The following is a 27,121-nucleotide window of genomic DNA, read 5'->3' on the forward strand; positions in this document are numbered from 1 at the left end:
GATCAATACAAGAAATGTGGGATTTGTTTGCAACCTCTCTGAATGCTTGCCAGGATCACAGCAATTAACTTTAAGTAAAATGTAAAAACCCTAAGTTGTAAACAAAAACTGAATTTGCTTTTACTGCTTTTTGTGTGTATTATACAACATATTGAGTATGAATGAACAACTTGACACCTATTTTAGATTTAACATGCTCCATTCACACATTTATTAAATGCCTTCAAAGCCAAAAAGGCAAATAACTGCAATTGCAACAAACACTATAGACTGTAAGAGAATAAACTGATAGTGTAATATTGACTGTACATGCAATTTACTAACTCAAAGAGATGTATTTAGTTACTATACTAAATATTACACTCTTAGATCACCTATTGGTCATGAAACAACCAACTGAACCACTTCAAATGTCTAATAAGCAGATGTAAAGCTAAATATAAGTTAAGTCCTCCTCTGTATATTGTGTAACCTTATCTTTTCTGCTCATTATTATAATATCTAGTAAAGCTCTAAACCCAAGATAGGATAACAGGCAGATGGGAAGAGGGAATGAGTCTCTAGGGCTGCAACTGACAATAATTTTCATTGTCAATTAGTCTGTTGATTATTTTCTCAATTAGTTGAAATAGAGAAAAATGGAGAAAAATGTTGGTCACCGTTTCCCTAAATACAAGATGACGCCCTCGAATGTCTTCTTTTGTCCCAACAAACAGTCCGCAACCCTGAGATATTCAGTTTACTATCATAGATGTCTACATAAACAGAAAATATTCGAATTTGAGAAGCTTGAATCCGAGAATTTAGCTATTTTTTTTCTTGAAACGATTAATCTATTATCGAAACGGTTGGTGATTAATTTTCTGTCAGTTGACTAATCGTCGCAGCTCTAATTATCTCTACACTAGATGGCTTTCGTCAAAACAAATGAGAACGGGAAAGATAACCTACATTTCTGACATAATTTTTTTACCGCATCATAGATCTGGCTGGCGAGCTGGCTGCCCGGCTGCTTGACTGGCTTACACTAAGCAGGTGGTTTGATACACTTTTCTCTTGTCTTGGTTCAAGCTTGACCTTGTCAACCTAATTCCTTCCTTTCCTCTCCCTGCATCAGCCGGCTGTGCTTTGAGCCTACGCCTGGTATTGTTTGTTAAATGACAGGGTGGGGGGTTGGGTTAGAAGTGCATTGGGTTGGGCTGTTTGGGTATCATGTAGACTAAAAAGCTCTCCACCATAGAAGCAGACAACCTGAACATCCATTTATATTTAACTGCAGATAAAACACGTTGAAACTGCCTGCTCGTTCTGTATCTGTACTCCATTAACAGGAACAAAACTATTTTCTTTGCATGGTTGGTTCATAAGATCGTCTGTGGTTTCGCTGTTTGTGGTTAGTGGCTGGATGTTCTTAATAACATACGATAATACGACTAAAGTAGTATTGTAGAGCAACGCTGAATAACAGCAAGATTTTTCCTATTATAACTGTAAATGTAATGTAATGTGTCAGCTGTAGCAGATTTGAACTTAATCCTATCTAGATGCTGATTCTACTGGAGTTCTCTTGGCGATTCTCTCCCCCTTTTCCCTTTCTCCCATTCCTCATCCTCCCACTCTGACCATAGGTCAGTCGACAACAACAGTATCTATTACAACAATAAGCCACATTCTTGTCAAGGTCACCCACTTGCGTCCGACAGGGAGAGAGGCTGTGCTGGGAGCAGAAATCCAGATAAGCTAAGCTGAGCCTACCAGGATTTCTCTCTCTCGCCAGCCCTCTCCATAGTCATAAATCTTATCTCACAGCAAAGGGAAACTTGACAACAAACTGAGAGGCTGTCATCAACATCCCAGCCACCTAGATTCCCACCCAAATACCAATGATTCCCTCTTTGACTCCTTACAAGTGTGAGGCTTCAAACCAAATATGTGCTTGTGAGATGAGGCTGAAAAGAAATTCGAGCAAACTAGAGTAGTGTATTGAATGTGTATAACCCACCATCGTGTTGACAGCCATGACCAAAACTCCAGTTGCAGGTACCTACCTTCCTGAATTCAAAAGCCCAAAGCAGCTTGTACTGAGCAAAAAAATACACGATCCTACTACACTATCCAGAAACCTTATCAGCTAAGTAACAAAAGACATCTTACTGGTCCCACATATTATACAAGGATACAAGTTGTTATTCAGGCTGTGAGATTTCCCTAGAGCCCCTAACCTCAAACTATTTATAGATGTTCTCTGTTAGTCTGTTTCCCTCGTGTTGACGCTCTTCTATGGGTGGTGCCTTCTCCAAACATTAGACAGACAGTCCTAAGATCCTAAATCCTAAAATAAAAAAAAAAAACGATACCAAATTACTTTCTATTGTTTTGTGTTACTTGAACTGACACGGCACGCAATAACACAGGAAACATAGATGATCATTCTTAGTGCAACATACCAGTAGCATTGTTATTTCCAATGTGGATGCCACATTGTGGGAACTTGTGTGACATCGAAATTACAGCATCGGATGATATATTAACTTGAAGTTGACAACATGGTGGACCGTAAATGTTTTGATGGACACTAATATTTACTTTCAGAAACCCTTGTTTTTCCTCTCAAAATCCATTCTAGGGTTGCCAACTGAGAAAAAAAAAAAGGAATAAAGATTTCAAGTGTTGGGATAGAAAAGCAAACGATAAAGGTTTAGTCGGTAAGGCTGTAGGAGTAGAAATATGTGTAGGAGTGCGCTGTGCTCTGTTCTGCAGATAGTATAGTGCTTGAACTGCACTCACCATGCTGTCCCTCATGCTGCTACTTTAACTAGGACTTGCTACTCTGATTGACCTCTACTGCTGGCTGTCTCACAGAGCTCCTATTGAACCATGTCTATCTTAATGGACGGTGATGTGCGCTATTACTGAGTGCCAGTAGTTCCTGGACTACAGCCTCAAAGCCCTGTAGACTTTTACACCTTAATACACCTTGGGGCAATGAACGCTGTTGCTAGCGTCATATGACATTTCAACACCCTTACTGGTGAAGGGGAAAAAATTGTTGAAATGGCAGGTCACAGGAAGAGCGCAGCACGGTAAGTTACACCACTGTTTATTTTCTGATCCACGCAGCGATTCTATGACTTGTTTTGATAATTATAGTCTTGAAGTGACTTGAGTATAATCCAGGGAGTTATGTGAGAAGGAGTGAAAAGCATGCCACAACAGGCTGACCTGGGAATAGATCTACTTTAGCAAGTATCAAATCAATCTAAGAGCTGTTGGAAACGGTTTCAAACTACTCAGTGGATGCACTTTGGCATAACAACAAAGGCAGATTGAACCCTCAAATGTCCCTAAGACACTTGCTTAATCAAAAGGACATGTGGCGACGTGTCAGCACAATACAGTGAGCCATCCGCACGGCTGCTGCAGCCGCTGGTGGTGAATCTCTAAACAAATTATATCTCTGTGCCCTTCACATCATTAAAAGCACTAATAAGTCAGACTGCGGTGATGTCGAGGGAGCGGGAGTAAAGTGAAACCCACTATAACGCACCAAATCTCCCCTCTCTCTGCCAGCCGCTTAGCAGAGGTCTGCTGCTCTCAGCCATCAGAGTTTGATGACCTTGTTAGTTTGAGTGCCTAATCTGCTAATGCCCTGATAAAAATAAACAGTCAGTACCCCCCCCTCCTCCTCCCTCCTCCCCGTCAGCAGCTGCTATCCATAAACACAGATGATACCTCCATGTTTATTTATCCTGGGGACTTACTGTCAAACTGACAGTCTTAAGAGGGAGGGGGGTCAGCATCCTGTACTGTTAGTTAAAGATGAATTCCTTGCCTTAATGATGTGACTGATCACTTTTCAAATATCTACATATTTAATTGTTATTTCTGATGATGTAATTAAGTAACAAAATAAGGAAATGTAATTAAGAAATAACATTTTAGACTGTCTTGAATAGAAGGTAAAGAGGTATTTTTAATGCTACATTTTATTACCTTTTTTCCATTTTAAGGTTTTTTTTTTATTCCCAACACTTTGCCTCTTTGGAGCTTAATAATTCATACCAAATACTAGAGTTGGGATGAGATTGGAATAAATAAACTTACAGTATACGTTAGAAATTCTTCAAAAAACCTCAGCTGACACATCACTTATGGTTGTTGCTACTCTTGATCTCCGCGGGGAACAGTCGAGCCCTGAAGCTAACAACAGCACATCTAACAGAATGTATATATGAATATGGTCGAGTAAAATCCAATAAAATACAGTGAGATAACACATTTGACATTCACCTTGACTACATCTCCATAAATATCCAAATCAAGATGAAAGGGAGCTGTGGTTTGACTGAAGGTCATGTAGCCAGTGGATTCTTGCACCATATTTTTTAAGGTATATTAAATGTCCCATTTTCAAGCAATAACCAAATTGCCTGGACCTCTAGAGTAATATAATAGTGATATATTCGGCTATAATATCAACAATAAGAAAATACTGTAATAATTGTGACATATGACTTGAGTGAATGCATTTAACAGCAAAATGTCTCCCTTCAAGGGATACATAAACCTAATGGATATGATTAAATATAATTTAGTTTTCCAGATGGACAGAGAGGCCCGCACTTACGAAACATAATTTAATGTGCGAGCTCAGCTCATCGCCAAGGACTAAACAACTCCCCAGCCTCCACTACAAAGAGGAGCTCATTTCCATATTAACTTCACCTTTATTGATCCGCTCACACATCCTCTCCCCCCTTTGCTACAACACAAACACCCTACAATCCTTGTGGGATATTTGGAAATAGTTTGGTGCAGGGGAGGAACTGCGCTCAGGACTGTTTAACTATCAGAGAAAACAACAGTGCATACTCGGGTAATTGTTCATTCTTCGGGTGGAGGGTGGAAAGTCAACTCAGCACAACAACAACTACATGCACCACTAATTCAGGAAGCTTGCCCTGCATATCAAGTTAGAGGGAAATAATATCCATTCTTAACATGCCAGACCATCCACCCTTCAGCCCATCTGTGCACCAGCGAAGTACTTGGAGACAAAAACAGTATCCCGGCAGAATGCAAGCCTGTCTAGTTGATTTATTTACATTCCACAATGATTTCACTGTTACAACAAGATCTAAAGGTGCAGATATAATCCAAAAACGGTCCACGCATGCAGTTTTCCTACAGACTATATCTAGCTAATGAGAAGAAGAAAAAGAAGAAGAATAATGTATCTAGCTAATAATCTAATTATGTAATCTGCCAAAATACAACCAGTAGCCATTTAAAAGCAGGTATAATCAGTACTTTTTATAATAATGTATGAAATAACAACGTGTAATATGAGAGGCTTTGCTCGTGGTGATGAACCCACAGAGAATTATCAGCGACTCTGCAGCTTCCCTCAGCTTTATGGAGCTTCTCAGCGCTCTCATAGTAACGCTTTCGGACGCAGCAGGCAGCTGTTTTCAGAGAAAAAGCTCTTAAAACCCACTGTACACTACCTGCTCAGCACCAACCAGCAAACAGACACAGTTAGTAGACTAGCCGGTGAACATAAAGGAGCATTTAGTAGCTAAAGAGCCAGCTATTTCCCTCAAGGAGTTGATAGAGGTCAAAACCAGCTAAAGGAGAGTGAATATTGGACTTACATTCACCAGGTGGACAGAAACACGACTCCAAATGATGATAATGTTGCTCTGTAACTGCTGGATGTGTTTGTGTTTGCTAATAAATTCGCTATATCAACTTCAGTGATTATACGACAGTGTTGTGTTCCCAACTTGTTTCTGCTGCATCCAAGTGGCCAAAAAAAATCAGTTAATGCAGGTTTTAGAGAAATTACTCTTGTCAGGTTTGTATTGAACACTGTAAAAACATTGTAGATGCAGACTGATCACTTTGGTAATAGCAACAGGGTGTTGCAGTAGCTCATTGGTTAAGTGGGTGCAACACCATCTGGAAGGCCAGTTTGATTGATACATCCACATATTTTGAAGGTTGAAACAATAATTTTACTTTATCCTCCATCTCAATGATTGTGAGGTAAACGGTAGAATTATGCTGTTCACGTTCCAGAGTAGGAATGTGCACGTGTACATATTTTAACGGGTCAAAACGAGCACATTGACGAATGACGTTGCATTGTGTTGGGGCAAAAGCTGAGCTAGGTTCAACTCTGAGCCCTCTACATTGGCACCCACACTGCAATGACACACTGGTCCCATTGAAATGAATGAGGGGGCTGTGGTTTCGGTCTTCACGTGGACAAACACTCATAGCTAAAAGCACCACCGTTTTCAGTGTGGAGCTTGCATGTTTCCTCTGTCTTTGCATGTGTTTCTTGCAGGTGGTTCTGGTTTCCTCTTAGTCCAAAGACATTAATTTTGGGTGGATTGGGGAAAATAAAATGCCTTTCGGTATGAATGTGAGCGTTAAACAGGGAATAATAATAGTTGCTAAAGTGTTGGCCAATGGGGATTCTGACAAATAATATCCACCTGGGTTCTTAAATGTTTTTCTTTGCGAGATTATGTTATCTTAATTATTTCCAGCAGCACTATGCACTTTTACCCACATCATAGGAACTGAAATAAATAACAACCAACTGACAGGAGTGCTGACCAAATGGGTCTGGAACAGGGATGGGAGAAAAACACAGCGAGATAGGATGAACACTGTTTTGACAGGTGACTCTTTCTCAGCTTACAATAGATAATGCAATGCTTCTGTATTCAAGGACACTGATGCAGTCTCCATTGAGCATCAGCATTCATAAGAGGACGGCTGCTGTGGCAGAGGTGACTTTGATGCATGTGGTACTCTTGTTTAAGGAAAGGAAACAGCATGAGAAAATCAAACCTTCATACACTGGAGACTATAAAAACCATTGGCACACAACCAATTTTTGAGGAGAGGTGTAAGCGGAGAACAACCTACATTTATCACTTATGGCATTTAAGGCTTTTAATGCAGTAAATCATGCAAATGTAAGCAATTTATGGGACAAAAAGATCAAACGTCTGGATTGAGAGTCTGCAATATTAGCGAGACTTGATTTGTGGCACAAAGAGGAGGAATAAAAGCTGCAGAAAATGTGTCAGGTACAATGTGTCAATTCTGATATTTTTTAACATTTAGTCCATTAATAGCTTAGAAAACTTCAAACAGACTGCACTTAGCTAAGCCGTGTCTATTATGATTCTTATTCTGCGTTAAATATTTCCCCAAGTTAATGTTAATGTTTGGCTGACTCATCTGCAGTCTAGCGCTGCTTTATATGGTCGTTCTGCTGACAATAACTTAATCATAACTCTATATTGTTATTTTAATACTTTCGGCCCATCATGGGCCAAGTCTGGCCTTGGTCAAAGAGCCTCTGCCAGCAGCATAAATTTAAAATGTTATGTAAACAGTGACAGACTCCTTGATGCCAAAGTCAAACAGTTCCATGTCATCGAGTTTGAAAGGATTTGGCAGTATAGCAAAACTTCAGTTATGGGAGGGGGAAATCGTACAATCCGACAGTGTTTATGCACTTAATGCATATATGGTTTATTTATCTATTTATTTCTCTTAAAAAAAAAAACATTAGATCGGGTTGAGGATTTCAGGGATTCAGTGGTGATGGGGCATTAAGTTATTGGACTGAGGCCGAGGTCAGTGAGCCACAAGATGTTTCACCTCATTCTTAAAACACTCGCCTCCCCCCCTCCAACATGTTCAACATGAGGACCTTCAGTGTAATACTCTCATGAGACTCATGCTTTGCTGAATAAGTAAATCTAAGGCAAATATGGCTGAACAAAAGGAATAAGCCTTGAATAAAGCACTCTGCCTACATTTTTTTCCCCTCACTTTAATGAAATACTGGTAATGTCTGGCTTTTATACCCTAATGACATCCTAATTTATGGTAATTTAAAATTATTTTCAAATTGACTGGAATGTAGTTTCTCTTCATAATTGTCAACTTTAATGATACTCTTAGAGCAAGTCAATTAAAAGTCACTTTCTGGATTATAACAATGATGAAGTATCTTTGTTTGAAAAAAAATACAATTTGTTTAATTTGAATAACAGAACATCTAGTATTTAGTGTAGTCTTGTAGATCTATAAAATTAAATATAGTCGTGTGCTCTGGTGCTGCTGTCTGGATGTCATGGATCAACAAATTTACAAATAACTTAACCATTATATCAGTGGTTTTTACATTGTGGTTTTTACAGCACACCAGCACCGCCATATGCAAACCGGTTACGACTACTCTAAATACAAGCCCATATATTGTGCAAATATCCATCGTCTCATGAATGTTTGACATTGGTCCCAAAGGACGGACGTGTTCTCCCTTTAATTTCTATCAGTGGTATAATCCCCTTTTGAAACCCCTTTTAGGGTGAATTAGAAAGGCCCTGCATTCAAAGAGATGAGTGGAGAGAAGGGGGCGGGAATAATCACAAGGGCCTAGCTGTCTGTGTGGATTAGAATGGGAAAGAAAATCCTTTCATCTCAGATCTGTACTTCCATGCTTGGAAGCATGCATGCACACTTGCATGCACAGACATAACGCAGCAAACCTCAAATGCATACTTCTCACAAAAGACAGCTAAAGACCTCTATGTTGTTAAATTCTTTTTTAATATACAAAAAAGGCAGTTATTTGTGTTTAAACTGATATTCAATTACGTTTTCGAATGGGCACGATAGTCACTGGATTAAAGAAAAGCTCGTATAAAAGCTTTGCTCTCGAGGTTGACCTCAAATTTGGCTCTTGGGCAAGACGGAGCGCAGTGCAGGGCACGCACATGATCTAACTTGCTTCTCCAATTTCTCATGCTGAAATGTGGACTGATGCTCTATTTTTGGCAGACAGTCTTTTTGACATCCAGCAAAATGTAACAAGCGGGATAAGCCCTGAAAACCTCCTCAACCAGAAAACAGCAGAACTAACACTGCCCCCCCAAACAACACCATCTGACAGATAAGAAAATGGATTAGCCATTATGTCTGTTTGTTCAGTTGTCTACCTCTGTGAGGGTTTAACTGAGTGTGAAATGACAAGAAGCCTAGTTGTGTGCTACAGGAGGTGCCACTAAAACTGACTGCAATGACACAAATATCTTACATACACAAGAGGATAGCATATGTTTTATTTTTCATTTAAGCATTTTTTTAACGAAGTTGACACCTAAAAAGCATAAAGACAGTAAAACTCTTGTGTCACCAGTGCATTATTGTGTCTGTGATAAAAATATTGGGGTTTTTTTAGCGACAAAAAGATGATAAATCATCTCAAAGAAATCTCAATGGATTTCAAGCTGTAGGATCGATTCAAAGTGAGGAAACACGATCATAGCGTGGGATGTCACGTTCATTAATGAATGGCTATCCAGTCAAGATCCTCCAGGTTTCACAGAGAAAAATAAATCATCATCCTCTCCTTTATTCAGAATACACTGGGGGGCACTTTCACTTCAGTCTGTCCTGTCCAGTATCTAATAAGAGACACTCCAGTGAAATTGCATCACAAGTACCTAAAACTGAAACAGTTGAACACACCACACACACAGATGTGTATGCTTGTTTTCCCTAAAGGCTACACAACCAGTCAAGTGGTATTTTTAGGCCAATTACAGATAATCACACGGTGGGAGCTGGTTCGCAGCATCATGTCAAGAATCTGACTAGTTTGTTATGTGCAGCATGTCTTTTGGTCAGCAAAAAAACAAAAATTACTTTGTGGACCAAGTATAATGACCCATGTAGGCTATGGCAGCGGCAGACTTTTACATTAAACCAGTGACCTAGCATAGGTTCTGACAAAAAAAAACTACATTTCCTAGTCAAACTGTTTCTGTACATCTGCGCGCGAGGAGAGAACATTTCATAAGGTATCGTTTTACAAGATGTCCTTTGTTTAAGTTCAGATGTCCTCTCATTCTTTATTTCTCAACCAAGACAAAAGTATTTGTCCATTTGTTACCTGGTTCACATTATTGCACAGATGGTTATTTTATTTAAAGCTACGCCCCAAAAAGAACGTAAGAGTGTGGGCAAACAAGTGAGCAAAACTATCCGAAACATCTTTATTTTTGCCATTATTTCATTGTTCTTACTAAATTTTAGTAAGCAAATAACTTGATAGTGGGGATATTCTGGTGACAGTACATTTTTTGAAATTTCATTGACCAGAAAAACTGAGTGACAAGATGCCGTGACAAAAATATCAAGTTCAAAAGCTCAAAGTGGCAGCTTCTCACGGCAGGGTGGCAATAAGTCTCTGCAAACATGTATTCAGAAAATTCTTCGGGAACCTTAATTTTCCATCAAGTCCCATATGAAAACAACATATAGCTGTAAACTGAAAACAAGCCATGGTGCAATAAGGTGAAATTTCTCAACAGAAACATTAGTGATTTACCAAACCTGTTCTATTTAACATCTCACTGGCTGCAAACAATCCCCTCAGAAACGTATTAGGGGGGGAGGGCAAGAAACGTAATCCTCTCTATAATCACGCTTGCTCAAACACTGCCTTGCTGTTAACTTCCTCTTTGTTAAGACTAAAAAACCTTTCACAAGCTGTTAAGCTGTTGGACAACAGTTTTTTTTTTTAGTGTGAAGTGTTTAATGGTTAAAGCTATTTTGATATTATTTTAAACATGTGCACCAAAAATTTAAAGGACTGACCTACCATGAGCACAGAATTAAGGGAGGAAAATCTTTTCACATGGCCAAAACAATAGAGACAGTTCAGCGACAAAGCCTTGAGAAACAAGAGAGAAATCCCCAAACATAGCCTGCAAACTCTTTTATAACCGTAGCAAGTCAGTACAAACTTCGAGCCACCTCTTCCCTGACTGGTAGAAAAATTCCAGTTGAGGGGGGGCGGGGAGGAGGGGGGGGGGGGGGGGGGGGGGGGGGGGAAGCCACGTCTGCTCCTCCCCACTGTGTGGGTTTTGTTCTGCTAATCAGACCACATGCCTCAAGGATTCAGGAATCCAAGAGCTCTCAGCCAGCTCCTCTCATTCCACATACAGCCGCAGCAGCCTGTGACAAACTATTCAGTGTGTTGGGGGGTTAAAGACTCTATCCATTCATAACACTGTTCAACCCTCCCTCCCTCCCTCTTCTCCTAATCTCAGGCAGTTCTTTACCCCCCACCACCCCTCCAACCCCCACCCACTCCCCCTCTTACCCCTCATATGCCCTCTCTCTCCCCTCTCACCACAGCAGAGCCCTTTTTATCTGTCTGCATACTGCACACTGGGTCTGAATAGACTCATGGTTTATTATTAGACCATGGTCCGACCGTACACCCACCACGGTTTTAAATAGCAGAAGTAGGCCTACACAGCGTTAGAGCAATGAAAGTCTTGATATTTGCTCTCTCTGCCTCTTTTCCCACTTTTATTCTTTTCATCTTACTTTGGTTTGTTTCCTCTCTGTTCTCCCCTCCCCGGCTCTCTTGCTACTCACGCATTGAGAGGCGAAATGAGGCACGCTGGAAATCTGCAGGCTGACAATGGAAGACAGCTGCTCTTGCTGCATAAGTCTTTCATGAGCTGAATTAGTTGTACAAGCCTTTTGCTCCCTTCCCCCCACATAGCAAGCTGATCCAGACACAGCAACACACCTCGTGGAAAGCTTAGGAGAGAGAGAGAGAGAAAGACAGGGAGGCAAAGACAAAGCATGACAGGGGCTTTGTTTGACAGATCTGTGATTGCTTTTTTGCAAAAGTGGCCCAACATGTTTTGTGTCCCTGAAGAAAACCTTCACATCAATTCTTAATGAAGTTTTAAAGGTTGTGTTTCACCGACAGTGTTGCGTTACGTCGGTTTTGTTTAAAACCGAAGGTAAAATTGAAGTTTATGAAATGATCCTGATCTTAAAATAAACGCTTTCCGAGAGCGTCGAGGGGGCTGAAAACCATATGTTTTCACAGACTGCAGATGTGATCTCTTATGATATTCCAAAGCTCTCGTATTTTTTTTATTAACTGGAAAGAAACTTGTTTAAAAAGGAGATCTTGAATCTCTAATTTGTGTAACAAATAATTGCAGTATATAACAAAACAAAGGCCTCCAATCTCTGTTACACTTGTCAAGCTAAACTGCAAACAGAAGCATCAGAAAATGACTTTTAAGAGATCAAAATCTATAAGAAAACAAAACACACTGATACAATGACGCTGATAAAAAAAAAAAACTGATCCGACGTCTTCTGTTGAAAAACACAAAGCGGTTTAGTTTTCACATTATTATTATTATTATGAAAACCTAATGAAAGCAAAACACTTGAAAGCTGGAGTCACAGTCTGCCATTACTCTTTGAATAATGAAACTATTGTGATAAACGAGCAACAATATGGTATTCACACTCCCAGCATGGAGTCCCGAGGTTTATAGGCACCTTTTTAGATTAGCTTTGGGAAAACTGTGAGGTGTGGAAAAAAAAAAAACAGCATCCTGTTGTGGAGATATTTGTTTTAAGATTGACATTACTGAAGATGATCTAATAGGAACCTACGACATGCTGAAAAAGTCAACATGACAATACGACATCAGTTTTGGAAAGTAAAAAGGAAACTGCCCGTTAATGAGCCTTTGGGGGAGGGAAACTGAAACACATCAAAAGATTTGATGAAAAATTGCCAATAAAGCTCTCAATGGGGAATTTGATCCTTTCACTACATCAACCACAACTCTTAAGTTTTCATTATTAAAGATTGCACTTGTGGTAAAAGCAAGCTTATACTCAATATCAAAAGTGATAATAAATCCCAAAAGCCTCCAGGAAGCGGAGAGAGGACACAAATCAAGCTAAACATTTACTAAGGTCAAGGTGACTACAGGCAGTGTGTTTATGGCTGGAAAGACCTGCTTCCACTATTAAATAATTCCACACAAAAGCCTGTGGTGCCTCTCGACAAGGATTTCCTGTGCAACAAGACCATAAACTTTGTGGAGTGTAACATTTTCCTTTTTAATTTGATATCTGAATCCCTGGTCTGCTTTGAGGGGCTGATGAATCTGGTACAAGGGCTGCCTATGCTATAAGGATGCTTGAATATGAGTTTTGTGCATTTTTGTTTGATTTTGACTTCAACTTTTTGAAATTTTGGTGCACAAATGGTGGACTGTGTGCAATGTAGTCATGATTATAAACTACTAAAATCACTACAAGGACGTTTGCAAAATATAAAACTTCTAATACTTTGTTTTGACTCATATATTGTGGTTTGATCTCGAAAGATCTTATACTGTAGAAAAAGACTGGAGGTAACCTGTAAACCAGGTGTAAAAAAGGATATTTGGCAATAACAACTGTGGCATTTTCGTTTCTGTCACTAAACGTGCCTCGGATTAAAAGTTGGACACTAAAAACATTGAAACTCTTTAAATCTGCCAACATTTTGGGTTTGTACTGAGAGATAGCCCACAAATCTTTGAAGCTGTGTGTAAGTAAAGATGGGAATATTTAAAAATATCCTCCTGCAAGGTTGTGTTCATCTCCTACACATCTACATATTTACCAATTAGTATATTTAGGAAAACTGTAACATATAAAAGTGCTATTTATGAATGTGATAGGTCTGAAGGTTAAAATATTGCCTAACAAACAACCTTAGAGAAAATGTTTTTCCCTCTGCTGTACGCAATCACTTGATCGTTGTATAATTGCGAGTAAATGTGACATTTGAAAATCTGCATTTGCTGTAGTTTATTTTTTGCCCATCATGTGATTACACTGATTCTACAAGCTGTTTTGATTTGCACTGGCATGTCAGTGAGGGATAGGACACTGTAAACCTTGAAAATGTGTGGCATGCTTGGTATGCATCTGAAAAAGCCCCGGGACATGGATGTTAACATGTTAACATGTAATATAAATATATGTGGCCCAACCAATGTTAATATTAGGGTGTTTTCACACCTTTAGTTTGTTTGCTCTGGTCTGAATCAGTTATGAGTTGGTGAACCGGGTGCGTTTTCCTCTTGGATCAGTTTCTTTTCACACGGAGAAGAATCCAAGCGAGCCAAAATGCAGGAACTAGCATGTGAGAGCGTTCACTTCACTCATTGGTCAGATGTGTCTGGAGCAGGAGCAAGAACATGCACACAGGAAGAAGGTCCTGAAGGAGGTCCTGAAGGAGGTCCATTGGTCAAACACAATGTACTATGTTGCACTAGTCCAGGTTTGACTTTGATTGCTAGTTGCTAGCAACTGTTAAATTCACTAATCCGCAGCCCAGTATGCAAAGCTCACCTGGCTACGGAAGCTCGCAGAGTATGACTAGTAGTTGGATCGGATCGAGGTCGGATCATGTTCCCACCACACATGAACTGCTCCAGTGTTCATGACCGAGACCACCTCCTCTAAAGGGTCTCGGTGCGGTTGTTTTAATCCGCACCCGAGTTCGATTACTGTGTTCACACCTGCCAAAACGAATCACAACGAAGGAAAAAAAAACAACCAGAGTTCCATTTAACCAGATTAAAAAGCGCAGGTGTGAAAACACCCTTACTATAATCACATTTTATATATCCACTCTAACAGCTGCTCACTCATTAAAAAGCAATAAATAGTCAACATTTTCTTTTTTTTTTTTTTTTTAAAACTTTTTGTAGTCGGATGTTTTTGTTTTGCCTACAAGCTCAAAGCATTTCACATTATTGTGAAGACAGAGGCTAATGGCAGATGTGGAAAACAATTAGTGTCAAATGTTTTCTTCCTGTAGTAGTGAGGGACTCCCTGAGGGTGAACGCTTCAAACAGGCGAAGGCAACAACACACTGGAATCACAAAAGCTATGAATAAGAGAGATAAGTCAATATCATAATTTACCAACTTTCTGCAAAATCGCACATAGATGATAAGATAATGTCGAGTTATTGTTTGATAAAATTCTGTTACTCAAATCAATTATTCCACACAGGCTGTAATAATAAACTATCAAACTGAGTTCATTCGAGTGAATTTGATTCCTTTATGTGTTATTTTGAATACACTTGTGATATTGTGACATACAGTATGTTGATAAACTGCAGGAAAAAAATCCTTAGATTTAGGTTTTGCATATTTGGAACAAGCATACAAGCAGTTCAGCACACGTTTAATAAGTGGGAGGGTTTTAGAGAAATGAGATGTTTTAGTCCTGCTGTGTTTAATTGTTTTGTTAATACAACAACTCAGTCTATTACTACTAAATTAGCTTTACTAGAAGATGGACAGGTAAGCTAACAGCCTCACTTTGCAGTGAGCTTCTTGATGTGATTTGCTCTCCTTCTTAAAATTAAGTCAGTCCTCTTTTCTATTCCCGAGCCTCTAAAAGCCCTGGCACTACTTAAAAGGAACTCGCTGTAACACAATAACAGTCAGTCGGTTCGCAGGCAAAAGAGAAAGAACTCAAGCTAGAGATCCCTCCACTCCCCGAGCTGGACATCAGCAGCAATGCAGAGCGGCGGCTGTGCTCTTTCATTAAAGTGCAGCCTTTCCTTTCTCTCTCCTCCTTTTTCAAAGTAACATTGCCAATGTAATTTTCCATGAGAGCCGCTCCATTTATCAAGGCCAGTGCCACATCGAGGCAGCTGATGAATGCCTTGCTCCTCTAGATTTGTATAATGAGAGGTGGGAGAGTGAGACACACTCAGAGGTGGTTAGCACTTGTACGAAGGAAGTAGAGATGATTTATTCAGCATCCGAGAGCCAATTCTTTGGGGAGCTTTAACTTAGGACACAGACAATGTAGCCACGCTATTACACCTCGACCATGGAGAACAAGATTGCAAGTGAGACACATACTGATTAATGTCAGGATTACGCTGGACTCAGGACAGCTAAGTATTTTAAATTAACGGTCATGTTGTAATGAGTCTGACAGATTTCCAAATGTGCTTCCCAGCAGGAACTGTTTTCTTAAATTATGTGTTTTTATGATATCATTTAAGTATTCACAACATGAAAACAATCTATAGCAATAAAAAAATAAGAACCGGTATAGATAGTTGTAAAAAAAGATCTATACTACCTGATGTGGTTATCATTTCTGGCTTACTTACTTCTTACTTACTGAATTTACACTTTTGGGTTTGGGGTTTACTAGAATTTAAAAGAAAGTAAGTATATATTTTACGACGCACAAGGTCTAAATATACAGAGAATTTTACAGAGCTTACAGAGAACCACACGCCCCAAAAAGATGTTTTTCTCCCATCATCGCCAGTGACATCACATACGGGGCTGAGACTCCTTCATCCTGCCACAGCGCATTGTACAGTGAAAAGGAGGAGTGAGTTGGGGCAGTAGTCATTTTTCACAAGTCTTTTCTCATTCAATTCAGTATCAATGTCACAGTTTGTCCAGTTTACTGCTAAATCTGTGACAGGAAACATTATCGTGCACATTCCAGGCACGGGGGGGGATCATGTTTTTTTTTTTTTGAGTGGTGTGATGTTAGGAGCTCAGGATGAGATGTTGCAGACATGACTGTAGAAAACTGATGCGGTGCAATCCACAAGGCTTAAAAACCTTAGTTCATGGTACCAGTGGGAATATCTGTTACAGAGCGAACGGTTGCAGCACCGAGGGCATGTGAAAAACAGTATGTATGTACATTTAAAAAAAAAAAAAGTAGGTAGTGTTAGCCAACGCTTGTTACTCATACCAAGCAAGTGGGGTCTCCCATGCCCCCGGGAACAAAACTTAAGCTTTTGTGTAGTGGCCACAGTTGGAATTGCATGTCATGTGACCTGTAATTCCATATACAGCTGTAAATTAATGAATACATTTAGCATAATATATAAAATTACTCTTTGTTTAATCACAATAGCCCTATCAGCAAATTATTTTAGTTTCATTCTCTTGTGTGCAGGGAGTCAGACGGTTCAGCCGGAGAAGGACTCTACTGCACATGCTCCATGGGCCCAAACATGAAGAAAGCCTGAGGAGCATTTTTTGGTGAGTGATTTTCATTGGAATTAATGGGCTTCATCTTTGAACATATCCAGTTCTCTTAATACATCCTTAAGGTTCTTCTAATATCTCAACTCAGTTTCTTGCCTGTCTCATTTTTACTCAACCTTGCCCTTTTTACCAGTTTTTTTTTTTTTGACAATTATCAGTCTTGAAATTATAAGGCTGTGGTCTTTCAAATGTGTACAAGTATGTATTATTAACCTCACACTGGGTTGGATCCAGCTTTAGCATTGGTGTATTTGACCTTGCTCAGCCCTTCTTCATTATGTGTTGGCAAATTAATGTTCAAAAATAAGTCTAAATAACTGTGTAACTGTATATATTTAGCTTTTTTTGTTTGTTGTTTTGATAAAAATGCACCCATTTTTAAAACACATTCATTCACTGGAGTTACCAATCTAAAATAGGTAAAATTGATGTGTGCAGTATTGTAATCGCATCCCTTTTTTTCATAATGTCTTCAAGGCTACATTTCACCAGCAAGCTGTTTGAAAGCTGTGACCCTTCTCCTTTATTCAGTGTTGTCAACGGATTCATGCGCTTCTCCCTCGGAAGCCTTTTCAGTCTAAATACATTATGATTACAAAGACTTTCCTGAAATTTCCTTTTGTAGCAGTTCAGTCCAAGGAGACTCTACCGTTTGTGTTCATGACTGGGTGTCCTGGATTTAAGGAATCAAACAGGCTTCTTCCTCGCAGCCCATCCCCCATGCCACTTTCAGAGCAGCAGGAAAAACGACGAAGGCGTGCTTTGCACCAGCTCCCTCCCCCACACACACACTGCTCCACCAGGCATTGCTGGGGCTTGTGGGATTAAGAATGGAACACGATGACAGACAAAAACAGTCCTCAGCACCTCCCTGCACTGCTGTCTTTTATACTGCGAGAGCATGAAAAGGCTGCTATGAGGCATACAATAGACACAGTGATAGATCAACTCCATGAGTGAACAAGATAAGTGGGGGTGAAAAGCTACACGGATCTTTATATTGTTCTTGTACGACAATGTCAGCGTTGAAATTATGTGAAGAAAAAAAAAAAAAAAAGTGGAACATGATGTGACATTTATTTATCTTTTGCAGGCGTGATGAGATGCATATGGCTGACATTATCTATTAGACTCTTGTTTGACATTAGTACTTAATTTTTCCTGGCTCAGTACATGAAGCTTCCTCGGTTAACTGAATTTTTTATGTTGGCGAGTATACATTCCTAACGTGGCATAAGATATTTTTAAAACACAAAAAGACACATATGGATTCTCTGAGTATGAATCGAGCCTCTACAGTCAAGAAGAGGAAAAAAAAAAAAAAAAACAGCACCACTGTGTGGGCCATTTCCTGTAGCTGGTCTCAGCATCATATTCGTCAAGGGTACCCTTATTCACCATGTGGTAATAAAAGAGAAAACAGCAGTAGGTCTTTTTATGCATCACATGTCAGACAGTGTCAGACAGCCTCAGAAAATGGAGTGCATCTCACAGCCTGCTGTAAGCTACAGGCCGTCACAAAGTACAATTTCAAGTACCCTACAGGGCTGCGTCCTATTGTGTCCTATTGTATTCATTCATACCGTGATAATTAATTTGATGAAAGCCAGTATTGTTTCAAAAGATACTTGTCACAGACAAATGCAACTCCACAGTCGCTAACTGTTGCTGGCTTCCAGAAATGGATGTAAGTATTACTATTGCATTTCAACAACTGGGCTCGTTCAAAACAATCATTTAAATTAGAGATGTCATATTCAAGTTTGTTTTTCCCCCCAGACTAGGCAAGCTAGCATAACAGAGTACAACTTTAGAAACAGAAAATTGTGAGTACATTTGTTATTAGAGAGCACTAATTTACTTTTTTGATATATGTGTATAATGTGTATTTAAAGCTGAAAATTACTTTAGAAAACATTTTAAGTATCGATTGTCAAGAGTAACCTTACAAAAGTAAACTGTAATGTTTTATTTTTTTAGCACGAAAGAATAAAAATATGTTGCTACATAAACCTGCCAATTATCAGTTGCACATATTCCTACAAAACCTGGAATCAATAAGACTAATCACTGAAATAATAACATGTGACAACACCAAACAGATCCATGCAGCATCAAAAGAAAGAAGAACTTACCTTTTCGTTTTTCACCTTCTTTAACGTCTTGCATTCATTATTACCATTTTCTACCTCCTCTGGTTCAGTTTTTGTGGTCAATGCTGGTACTATCCCAACAGGTTCAAGTGCAATATTCCCCATTTGATTGGCTTCTGCCAAGTCTGTTGATTGTGTGTTCTCAAAGGACGTATTACGACTATTCCCCAAAGCAACTTGGGCTTGAGACACAACATCCTTCTCCACAGCAGCTATTGCCACGGCTGGGGCTCCATCTGTTTTGTCCTTCTTATTTTTCCCACTAGCCCCTTCTTTATCTTTTTTACCACTCAGAACACCTCTGGAGGCTTTGCCTCCTTTTTCCATGTTCTTCCCAGAAGTGGAATTGTTGCCAGCAGCTCCTGCACTCACTGCTGTGCCTGTTGGCTCCCCTTGAGTCCGTCCTGCAGTTTCTTTTTTGCCCCCATCTCCAGTTGAAGCTTTGCTACTATTGTCTTTAGAGTTCTTACTGCGCTTGTATTTGGATTTGCTTTCCTTGCCTTGAGAGCCAGACACTGGACTAACAAACCTGATGTTGTCAGGCAATGCTGCCACTGCACTGGGTGGTGCCGCCATGCCGTCCTTGGTGCCAGACATCTCAAGTTTGTCCTTCTCTAAGTCAGCGTCAAGGTCAATAATCAGATTTCCAACACCGATATCCCATTCATCCCCGCTATCATAAGTGTCCACCGCATTAGAGTCCACACCTTTCCCGCCTGCAGTGCCACCACTTAGGGACATTTTAGTGCCAACGGCCCAGGATTGCCTCAGTGAGGTCCGACACCCTCTCAGACGGTTGGGACTCAGGGGCAAGGGTTAGAGAATCCTCACGGTCTACACGTTCCTGTCCCATTTAACCACATTTTGCCCTAGAAAGAGAGGAGACAAGAGTTATAATAATCCGATAATTCAGACATAAAAATAATAGTACTAAGGCTCTGCCATCACAGAACAGAACATTTCATTGGGTACAAAACAAAACCAAAAAAAAAAAAAACACACAAAAAAACATTTGATCATGAGCCAGTAATTCTCTGATGATCACTGCGCAAACCACTATGGTAATACCCACTGGTGTGACAGCACTGCTCTGAAACCCTCTCTTCATAATCACTTCCCACAGTCGTCATGGCAACCATGGGAAATGTAGCCTAAATCCTGCTTTGACAGCCAAGGTGGCCCCACTGTTCTGAATGACTGGCTCTCTTTTCACAAGGCACTGCTGATAGTGTCACTGCTGATAAATAAGGAGTAGCTGGCCTCACACACCCCCACATGGTTTATGGAGCCGTGCCTTTTCAACTCAAGAGCACAATGGTAATCTAGCATTAACAGAGGAGCTTAAAACATGAATGAAGCAGTGTATGTGTCAGGAGAACACCGGTTCGTTGTATTTGCTTTCACAATGTAGCCTAAAGGTCACCGTGTTTCATATCTTTCAGAAAATAAATACAACATTCCAGTGCAGATCCCAATTACGGCTAATTTTTGACATACTGCAGATCAACATGGATACAGAAAAATATTGTGCTAGTCAGCTGGTCCCTTGAAAAAAAAAAAAAAAAAAAAAAATCAATTTTCTCAATTGAGATCAAACATGTTTTGCAGGATAGCAAGGGTTTAGAAGACTTGCTTATGTTTTATCTAAATATTTGCAAATATTTCAAGTGTAAACAAAAATGTTTTGACTGAGTGATTGCGGAGAGGAAAAGGAAAAATGTGACAGCATCAACTTGTGTGTCGTTTGTGTGTTAAGTGTGAGTGAGTGGCTGCCAAAAAAATATCTTTACACCTCTAAAATGATTTTCAGCTCCACTCTATATTGAAACTATGCAGAGATTTTTTTTAAAATGTAAAGTACACTGGGTTTCCTGTGAATGAAAATGTGGTTTGCATTGTCAGACGTATTACTATCACCACTGCTTTTAAATAATTGCCTTCAGCAACCCACCAATTAGCTTTTTTTTTTTTTCCAATCAATAACAAGCCTTTGGAATGGTAAACATCTCCTGTGAGGAAAAATGTTGGTTAAAATTTGTTGATGAATGACGGAGAAGAAGAAAACAACTGTTCGAGCCATAGTTTATTGTGCACCGTAGGCTACGAATGACACAATCCGAATGACTCCCATATTTCTGCAACTTTTTAATTTCATAGTTTTCTACATGAAATACTTGAATTACTAGATTAAGTTCTTAGTAGTCCTATCTGTTCATTACACTTTCTGGATGTTTTAATTCAAAACTGGTGGCCCTTTTAAACCAGTGGCTCAATTTAAGTGTAAATAAACTGGTGTTGATGGTGTTAAACATAGCGCTAAAATGAACATATACTGAAAGAGTGAATTTTCTGATTATCCTGTTGCTTGCGGTCCCCCCCCCCCCCACCCGTGAGCTCACTGCATGTAAATAAATAATTAACACTCATCTGTAGTTCTCCTCTTCCTTTGTGATAAAGATTTTTGAAAGGGTAAAGAAGCCTGAGCACAGAAGACTCTGGAGTAGCTGCAAAGGTAAAATGAGATCAATATTGCCTCAAACAGGCATGAATTCTGATGATTCTCTTTGTGCTGCAGACACCCGACCGACATAATATAGCCAAACAGTCCCCAGCGGAGCCCTGGAAAGATCTATGAATGTATGGTCTTACTACAGATTAGAAGCCATGGTGTGTTTGTTTTATTTTGCAGCACAAGCAATAAAGACATTTTCTGGTGGATATCTGAAATATTTTTCTTGCTAGAATTTCAGATTTTTGCTGATAAATCGATATTCAGGCTGTGGTTAGTTGACCTCATAGATTGCTCTTTTAACAATGCATTATCTTTAAAGACCTCTAGATAATAAATTATCCTATTGAAAATGCATCCACAAGCTACTGAACAAATTATTTCAACAAAAAAAATATATTTCTATTACTATCTTGTGCCACTTATTTCTTACAGTAAAGATAATTAATTAGAAATTTGCAAAATACACGAGCAGCATGAAAACATTTCATAAACGTTATGATATCGAGCTCCTCTAAATAGCATTTTAAAACAACAAATTCCAAAATTATTACACTCTAATTCACTCCATATCCTTAGACTATTAGCCTGTGTAACTATGGCTCATCCTATCACGTCAAACCCTGAAGCTTCTCCAATGACTATGACAGCATCCGAAGAGATTGTATGAGGATATGAGCACATTTTCTGCTTCATTACTGTTGACATTACAATTGAATCTTAGTGGAAAGGAAAAAGCTCAGAGAAATATTCTACATATTCTCCATTTGTCAACTTATGACAGTGCACACCAGAGGTTTGCATTAACAAGTGCGGTTTTATTTTCCTTAAAAAAAAAAAGTAAAATAAGACATCTTCAACTGTTCCAGAAGAGACACTGATCTTCTAGTTTTTTTGAGGCTGGATTGTTCCTACACTGACTGACTGACAGAAAAGCAGTCATTTTGCACTTCATCTACCATTACTCTCATTAGAACAACAGCACAAAATGGCAGCTGAGTCACATAATGAAGAGCTCATGTAGATACAGTTAAGGGGACCGTTCATATCAACCCCAGCAGTGACAGAGGTGATACTGTTGAACAATCGTTTCATCGCCGAGCTTTCTTATTCCTCACAGATGGCTCCCGAAAAAAGGAACAACAGTCAGTGGCAGGTTTTTTGGAGGGTGGAGAGAGATACAGCTGTCCCTGTTTGACTGGGTAAACAGTTGTGAGGTCTAATTTGTCCAACACCTCCACAAAAGAGAGGTTGTAACTCTATCGGCAGTTGACCTACTGTACTGCCCTTAGCTGGAACTGCAGCGCAAGCCCTTTTGAAAAAGCCCCACTGAGGAAATGTCCCAGTGAGTGCCCCGTTGAGCGAAAGGCATGCAGGCTGTGCAACTCCCAGAGTGCCTGTCCTTTTTTCACAGATCCAGTTTCATTCAGCTATCTATCACAGAGGCCACATAAGGGTGAGTCTGCCTTGAGAGTGCAGAAGACGACGACGGAAAGAAAATTCTGGTCCATTAGCCGTGGGACACAACTCAATCAGACATGGCTTTATGTAGTTTTCAGCACTGTGAGGAACACCATCTGTGCATAAAACAATTAAGAGTATGGGATCTGTCTATAAACAAGGTTCTGACTAGGCTTGCTGAGGTAGTCAATGTTACCGGTGAAACACGCCCATACCGTCGTTTTGCTTTTTTTTAAAAATAGAAATAAAACCCATTTAGTTCATTTTCGCATATCAGCGCCCACATTCATTAAATCAAAAAACTCTTAATTCGTAAAGTATTATGCGTGTTATCAATACTTACACTACAGACGCAACAATTATAAACTGAAAGTGTCTGCTCCGTGACCGCCTGCAGGAGCAGCAGCAGAGTCGTAGCAAAAAGTAGCAGAGTGAGACGTCTGTCCTCCCTACTGCTCTCTGCTGTAAACAAACGTAGCGCTAGCTGTTAGCGAGCAGCTGCTGTCATGTCTACCCGAGTCTCTTCTGCTCTCTGTCTGCTCAGCCTACTCTTGGTGCGTCTCTCTCTGGATGGAGGGTTACTCCGGTTCTGGTTCTAAACGGCAGCCGTCCTCTGGCTCGTCCCTGCGTCTGTGTGCGCCACAGACCGGCTGTACACGGAGGATGACCCGCCGGCAGTAGCCTGAAGCCTGCTGTCACTAACTCTAAACTCTTAAGTGAGGGGAAGATCTAAAAATCTAACGTTAAAGATCAAAGTAAGCGCTCTACGGATGAGCGTCATCGACTGTTGCCTCATCTTGTAAAATGTCCGATGTAACTAGTAACACGGTTGTTGTCACTAGTTTATTAACCAGAAAATTTGTTCACAGTGGCGTCTCTAGTTCTGACACTGATTCTGTTCAAGCAGAAACCAGAACGCAGGACTTATCTAGCCATTTTTGCTTCCTGTGTATATGTGAGAGACATAATCAGAGGTGTGGATCCAGAGGGGGTGCAAAGGAAAGGTAGAAAAAAAAAAAAACAGGCACAAGAGGAAATACTTCAAGTGACTCCTACTGTGAGTTCCTTTTACCTTTTAAAAATGCCAAAATACCACTGTGCACTGTCTAGCACCAGAAATGCAGGAACATACTTTTTTTTTTTTCCTACAGCAAAAATAACAGCATGGGATGAATAACGTGTTTCAAGTCCTGTATGTCACAGAATGCAGAAACAGGTAATTATAGTTTGAATTACAGCGATTAAAAATGATTTCTCAGCTCAAGCATGAATGACATATGTCCCCAAATTACAGCAGCCATGTGTCGACAAACACTAACATTTCACAGTATGATTATCTTGGCCAGAATTATCTCGGTGTGAGATATTATCTCAATAATTACTTAAGTAAGACGAAAATATTCAAAAAGCATTAAAACGTTGCTACTTCAGTGACCGATAAATCACTTTTTTTTTTATCCCATTTTAAAACACATTTTAGGAAATGGCACTGACTTTTCCACATTCCACCATGATAAATTTGTATTTGTTGTGCTTGGTATTACTGTGATAATAAAAAAAATCCACTATAATAAAATTTATTTTTAATTGAGTATGCAGTTACAATAATAAATATCCCACTATCATTGTAAAACATGCTATAACAATACATAAAATTATTCTGCAAAAATGCATTAATGATCTGGTTTACTCACAGGGGATATTTTAACACATCTAAAATCCAAACTATGAACATCTCCTGCATAGTTCTGGCCCTGTGTATCAAACACACGCTGACTGTTCGAACAGTCAGGAATATCAAGGAGCGGCGGGGTTGGGCCGACACCCAACACAAAAAACAAAACAATACACCAGATAGGAAGTGTAAAAAGGTAGTTTTGTTTATTTTCTATTTAATTTTCTGTCTATAAAACGTATGTGTGAGAACGTTTGTGTTGTCCAGGATTTTATTTATTTATTTTACACACTAAAGGACTGATTTTTATTACAATTAAATTAAAGTTGTTAGTTACCGTCCTACTCAGAACAGAATGAACCAGTACTCAGCATTTCCCAATCAAGCTGGACCTTTTTAAATGATACTTTTTTTGTTTTAATCTGTACAAAGTATCCCATCAGACTCCATATTCACTTCTTATTAAAGCTAAAGTACTCCCTGGTAGTAAAATATGAAAATATGAAAACAAATGCATAGTAATATATTTTTAATTACCTGTTTAGCCCCATGATCAGTTGGTTGACAGTATGTGTATTATTAAGATCAGAACAGTAGATCAGTAGTAAAACAGTAAAAGGCTAGTGGTTACAAAGTCCATCTGTATTCTGTATCCCTCGGACACAATGCTGCCTTTGAGTTTTAGGTGTTGGCAGATTAAACAGCAACTGTGGCACAAACGCAGGCTGGATAAAAAAAAACTAACTTGTATTAAATGTGCACGAGTCTGGCAAAGAGCATCCTTTTCTCTGCAGGTCATTTAAAGGCAAGTCCCCATCTAGAGAACCCCACAGTGACCTCCATGTAATTGGATTGTAAGCTTGAGCTGATTACCAAAATAGAAATGCACCCAGCCAATCCAGGTGATGGGAATCAGGAGTCTGGGTCGGCCAGTATCCTTATCAGTAAATATGTCAATGACAGGAACTCAAGATTCCCAGCAAAGTGTGACCTCAATGGAGCTCACGTCAATGCCGTACCCACCCGTGCATTACAAAAGATGATGTCGGTGATCCCCCAGGTTTTATGAAAACATATATATTTCATCTTCAGATAAAAAAATAACGGATTATATTCAACCTAAATTAGAAACTAAAACGAGGTCACATTTGGTTGATATGATCTGAACATACACCGTAGGTTTAATTCATAATATAGCCATCATTGCCAAAAGGTCTTTTATCCCAGATTGCAGCAGCTTTGTGCATCTTTGGAGTGGCAGCTGTATGACTCAAACTGACAGTAACCAAAGAAGTGTGAAATATGCAGATTGCTCTCTGGCTGATTAGGCGCCAATGTCCGGGCTCTGGTGTGATGCAGCAAAAAAACAAAGCGCTTGCACACCACACTGGTCTCAAACTGTATCATTCACAGAAAGGCGGATAGAGCAGAAAGCACGTTATGTGTTAAAGTAAGTTGTATCTGCACTGGCATTTTTTTTTTAGGTCATCAGATTTGATCACAGTCCATAAATTTTACCTGTTAAGCAGGCAAACAATAATGTGTGCACTGCTGCGCAATTTTAATCAGATCACTATTTTATGCCTGATAAGTCATAACAACACCTGCATTATGTGATCATCTATACTATATTTAAAATGAGTGATCATAGAAAACTGAATTACTGACATTTCTGCCTCAGGGCTCCTGACCAGACATATTATGTTATTTACAAAAACTTTGTTTAAAACCCCAAGACCAGCATTTTCAGATTTGTGCACACTAGGGAGCGTGTTTGAAAAGTCTAATTTTTGGTGTGAAAAGAACCAGCTCATTGTGGACTAAAGAGCAAAACAGAGAGAAAGTGATGCATTTTCAAATTTAACTAGCTTAGTGTGGATATGGTCCAAATCCCTGCTGACGATAAGTCCTACCCCGTCATCCTGTTTTGTTCTTTTAACACGTCAAGCAACAGAACAAAACTGCAATCTCGAAGCAATTACGTGGCATGTTCTCCAGGCACCACTATTAAAGTGCCTAATAACTCATAAAACGATCTTCACTGTAGGTATATTCTCCACTCATTAATGGTGCAGTTATGTAAAACATTTACAACAACACCGACGTGTTTTCATATAACCAGCTCATCTACTGCTTTGGAGTGTGCGTGCACTGGGAGTCCATAAAGTTCCAACAATGTTTTACTAAGTGCATTCAGGGTGACTAACATTAGGTTTTGTGTAAAAATTACTTTATAATGACCAAAGACCTTTGCTGCTAGGTGTGAGTGCTTAATGTAAAGTGAATTATTGGAAATTAACAAACAATTTCCTAACATGAATTTAAGCTACATGAAGTGCATTTAGCTTCATGT

At 39.4% G+C, this 27,121-nt stretch overlaps 1 protein-coding gene across 3 annotated transcripts in view; it reads right to left on the reverse strand.

The window, feature by feature from the left end:
- LOC137176269 (zinc finger protein 609-like) overlaps positions 1-27,121 on the reverse strand; it is a 79,494-nt gene that overhangs the window by 32,388 nt on the left and 19,985 nt on the right. For all 3 annotated transcript variants that reach the window (XM_067582574.1, XM_067582583.1, XM_067582497.1), the window contains exon 2: positions 19,106-19,992. In XM_067582574.1, coding sequence (XP_067438675.1) covers positions 19,106-19,864 — 759 coding nt within the window. In that variant the 5' untranslated portion in view covers positions 19,865-19,992. The remainder of the gene's footprint in view (positions 1-19,105; positions 19,993-27,121) is intronic.

The sequence above is a fragment of the Thunnus thynnus genome, chromosome 1 (genome assembly GCF_963924715.1).
Source record: "Thunnus thynnus chromosome 1, fThuThy2.1, whole genome shotgun sequence".
NCBI lineage: Eukaryota > Metazoa > Chordata > Actinopteri > Scombriformes > Scombridae > Thunnus > Thunnus thynnus.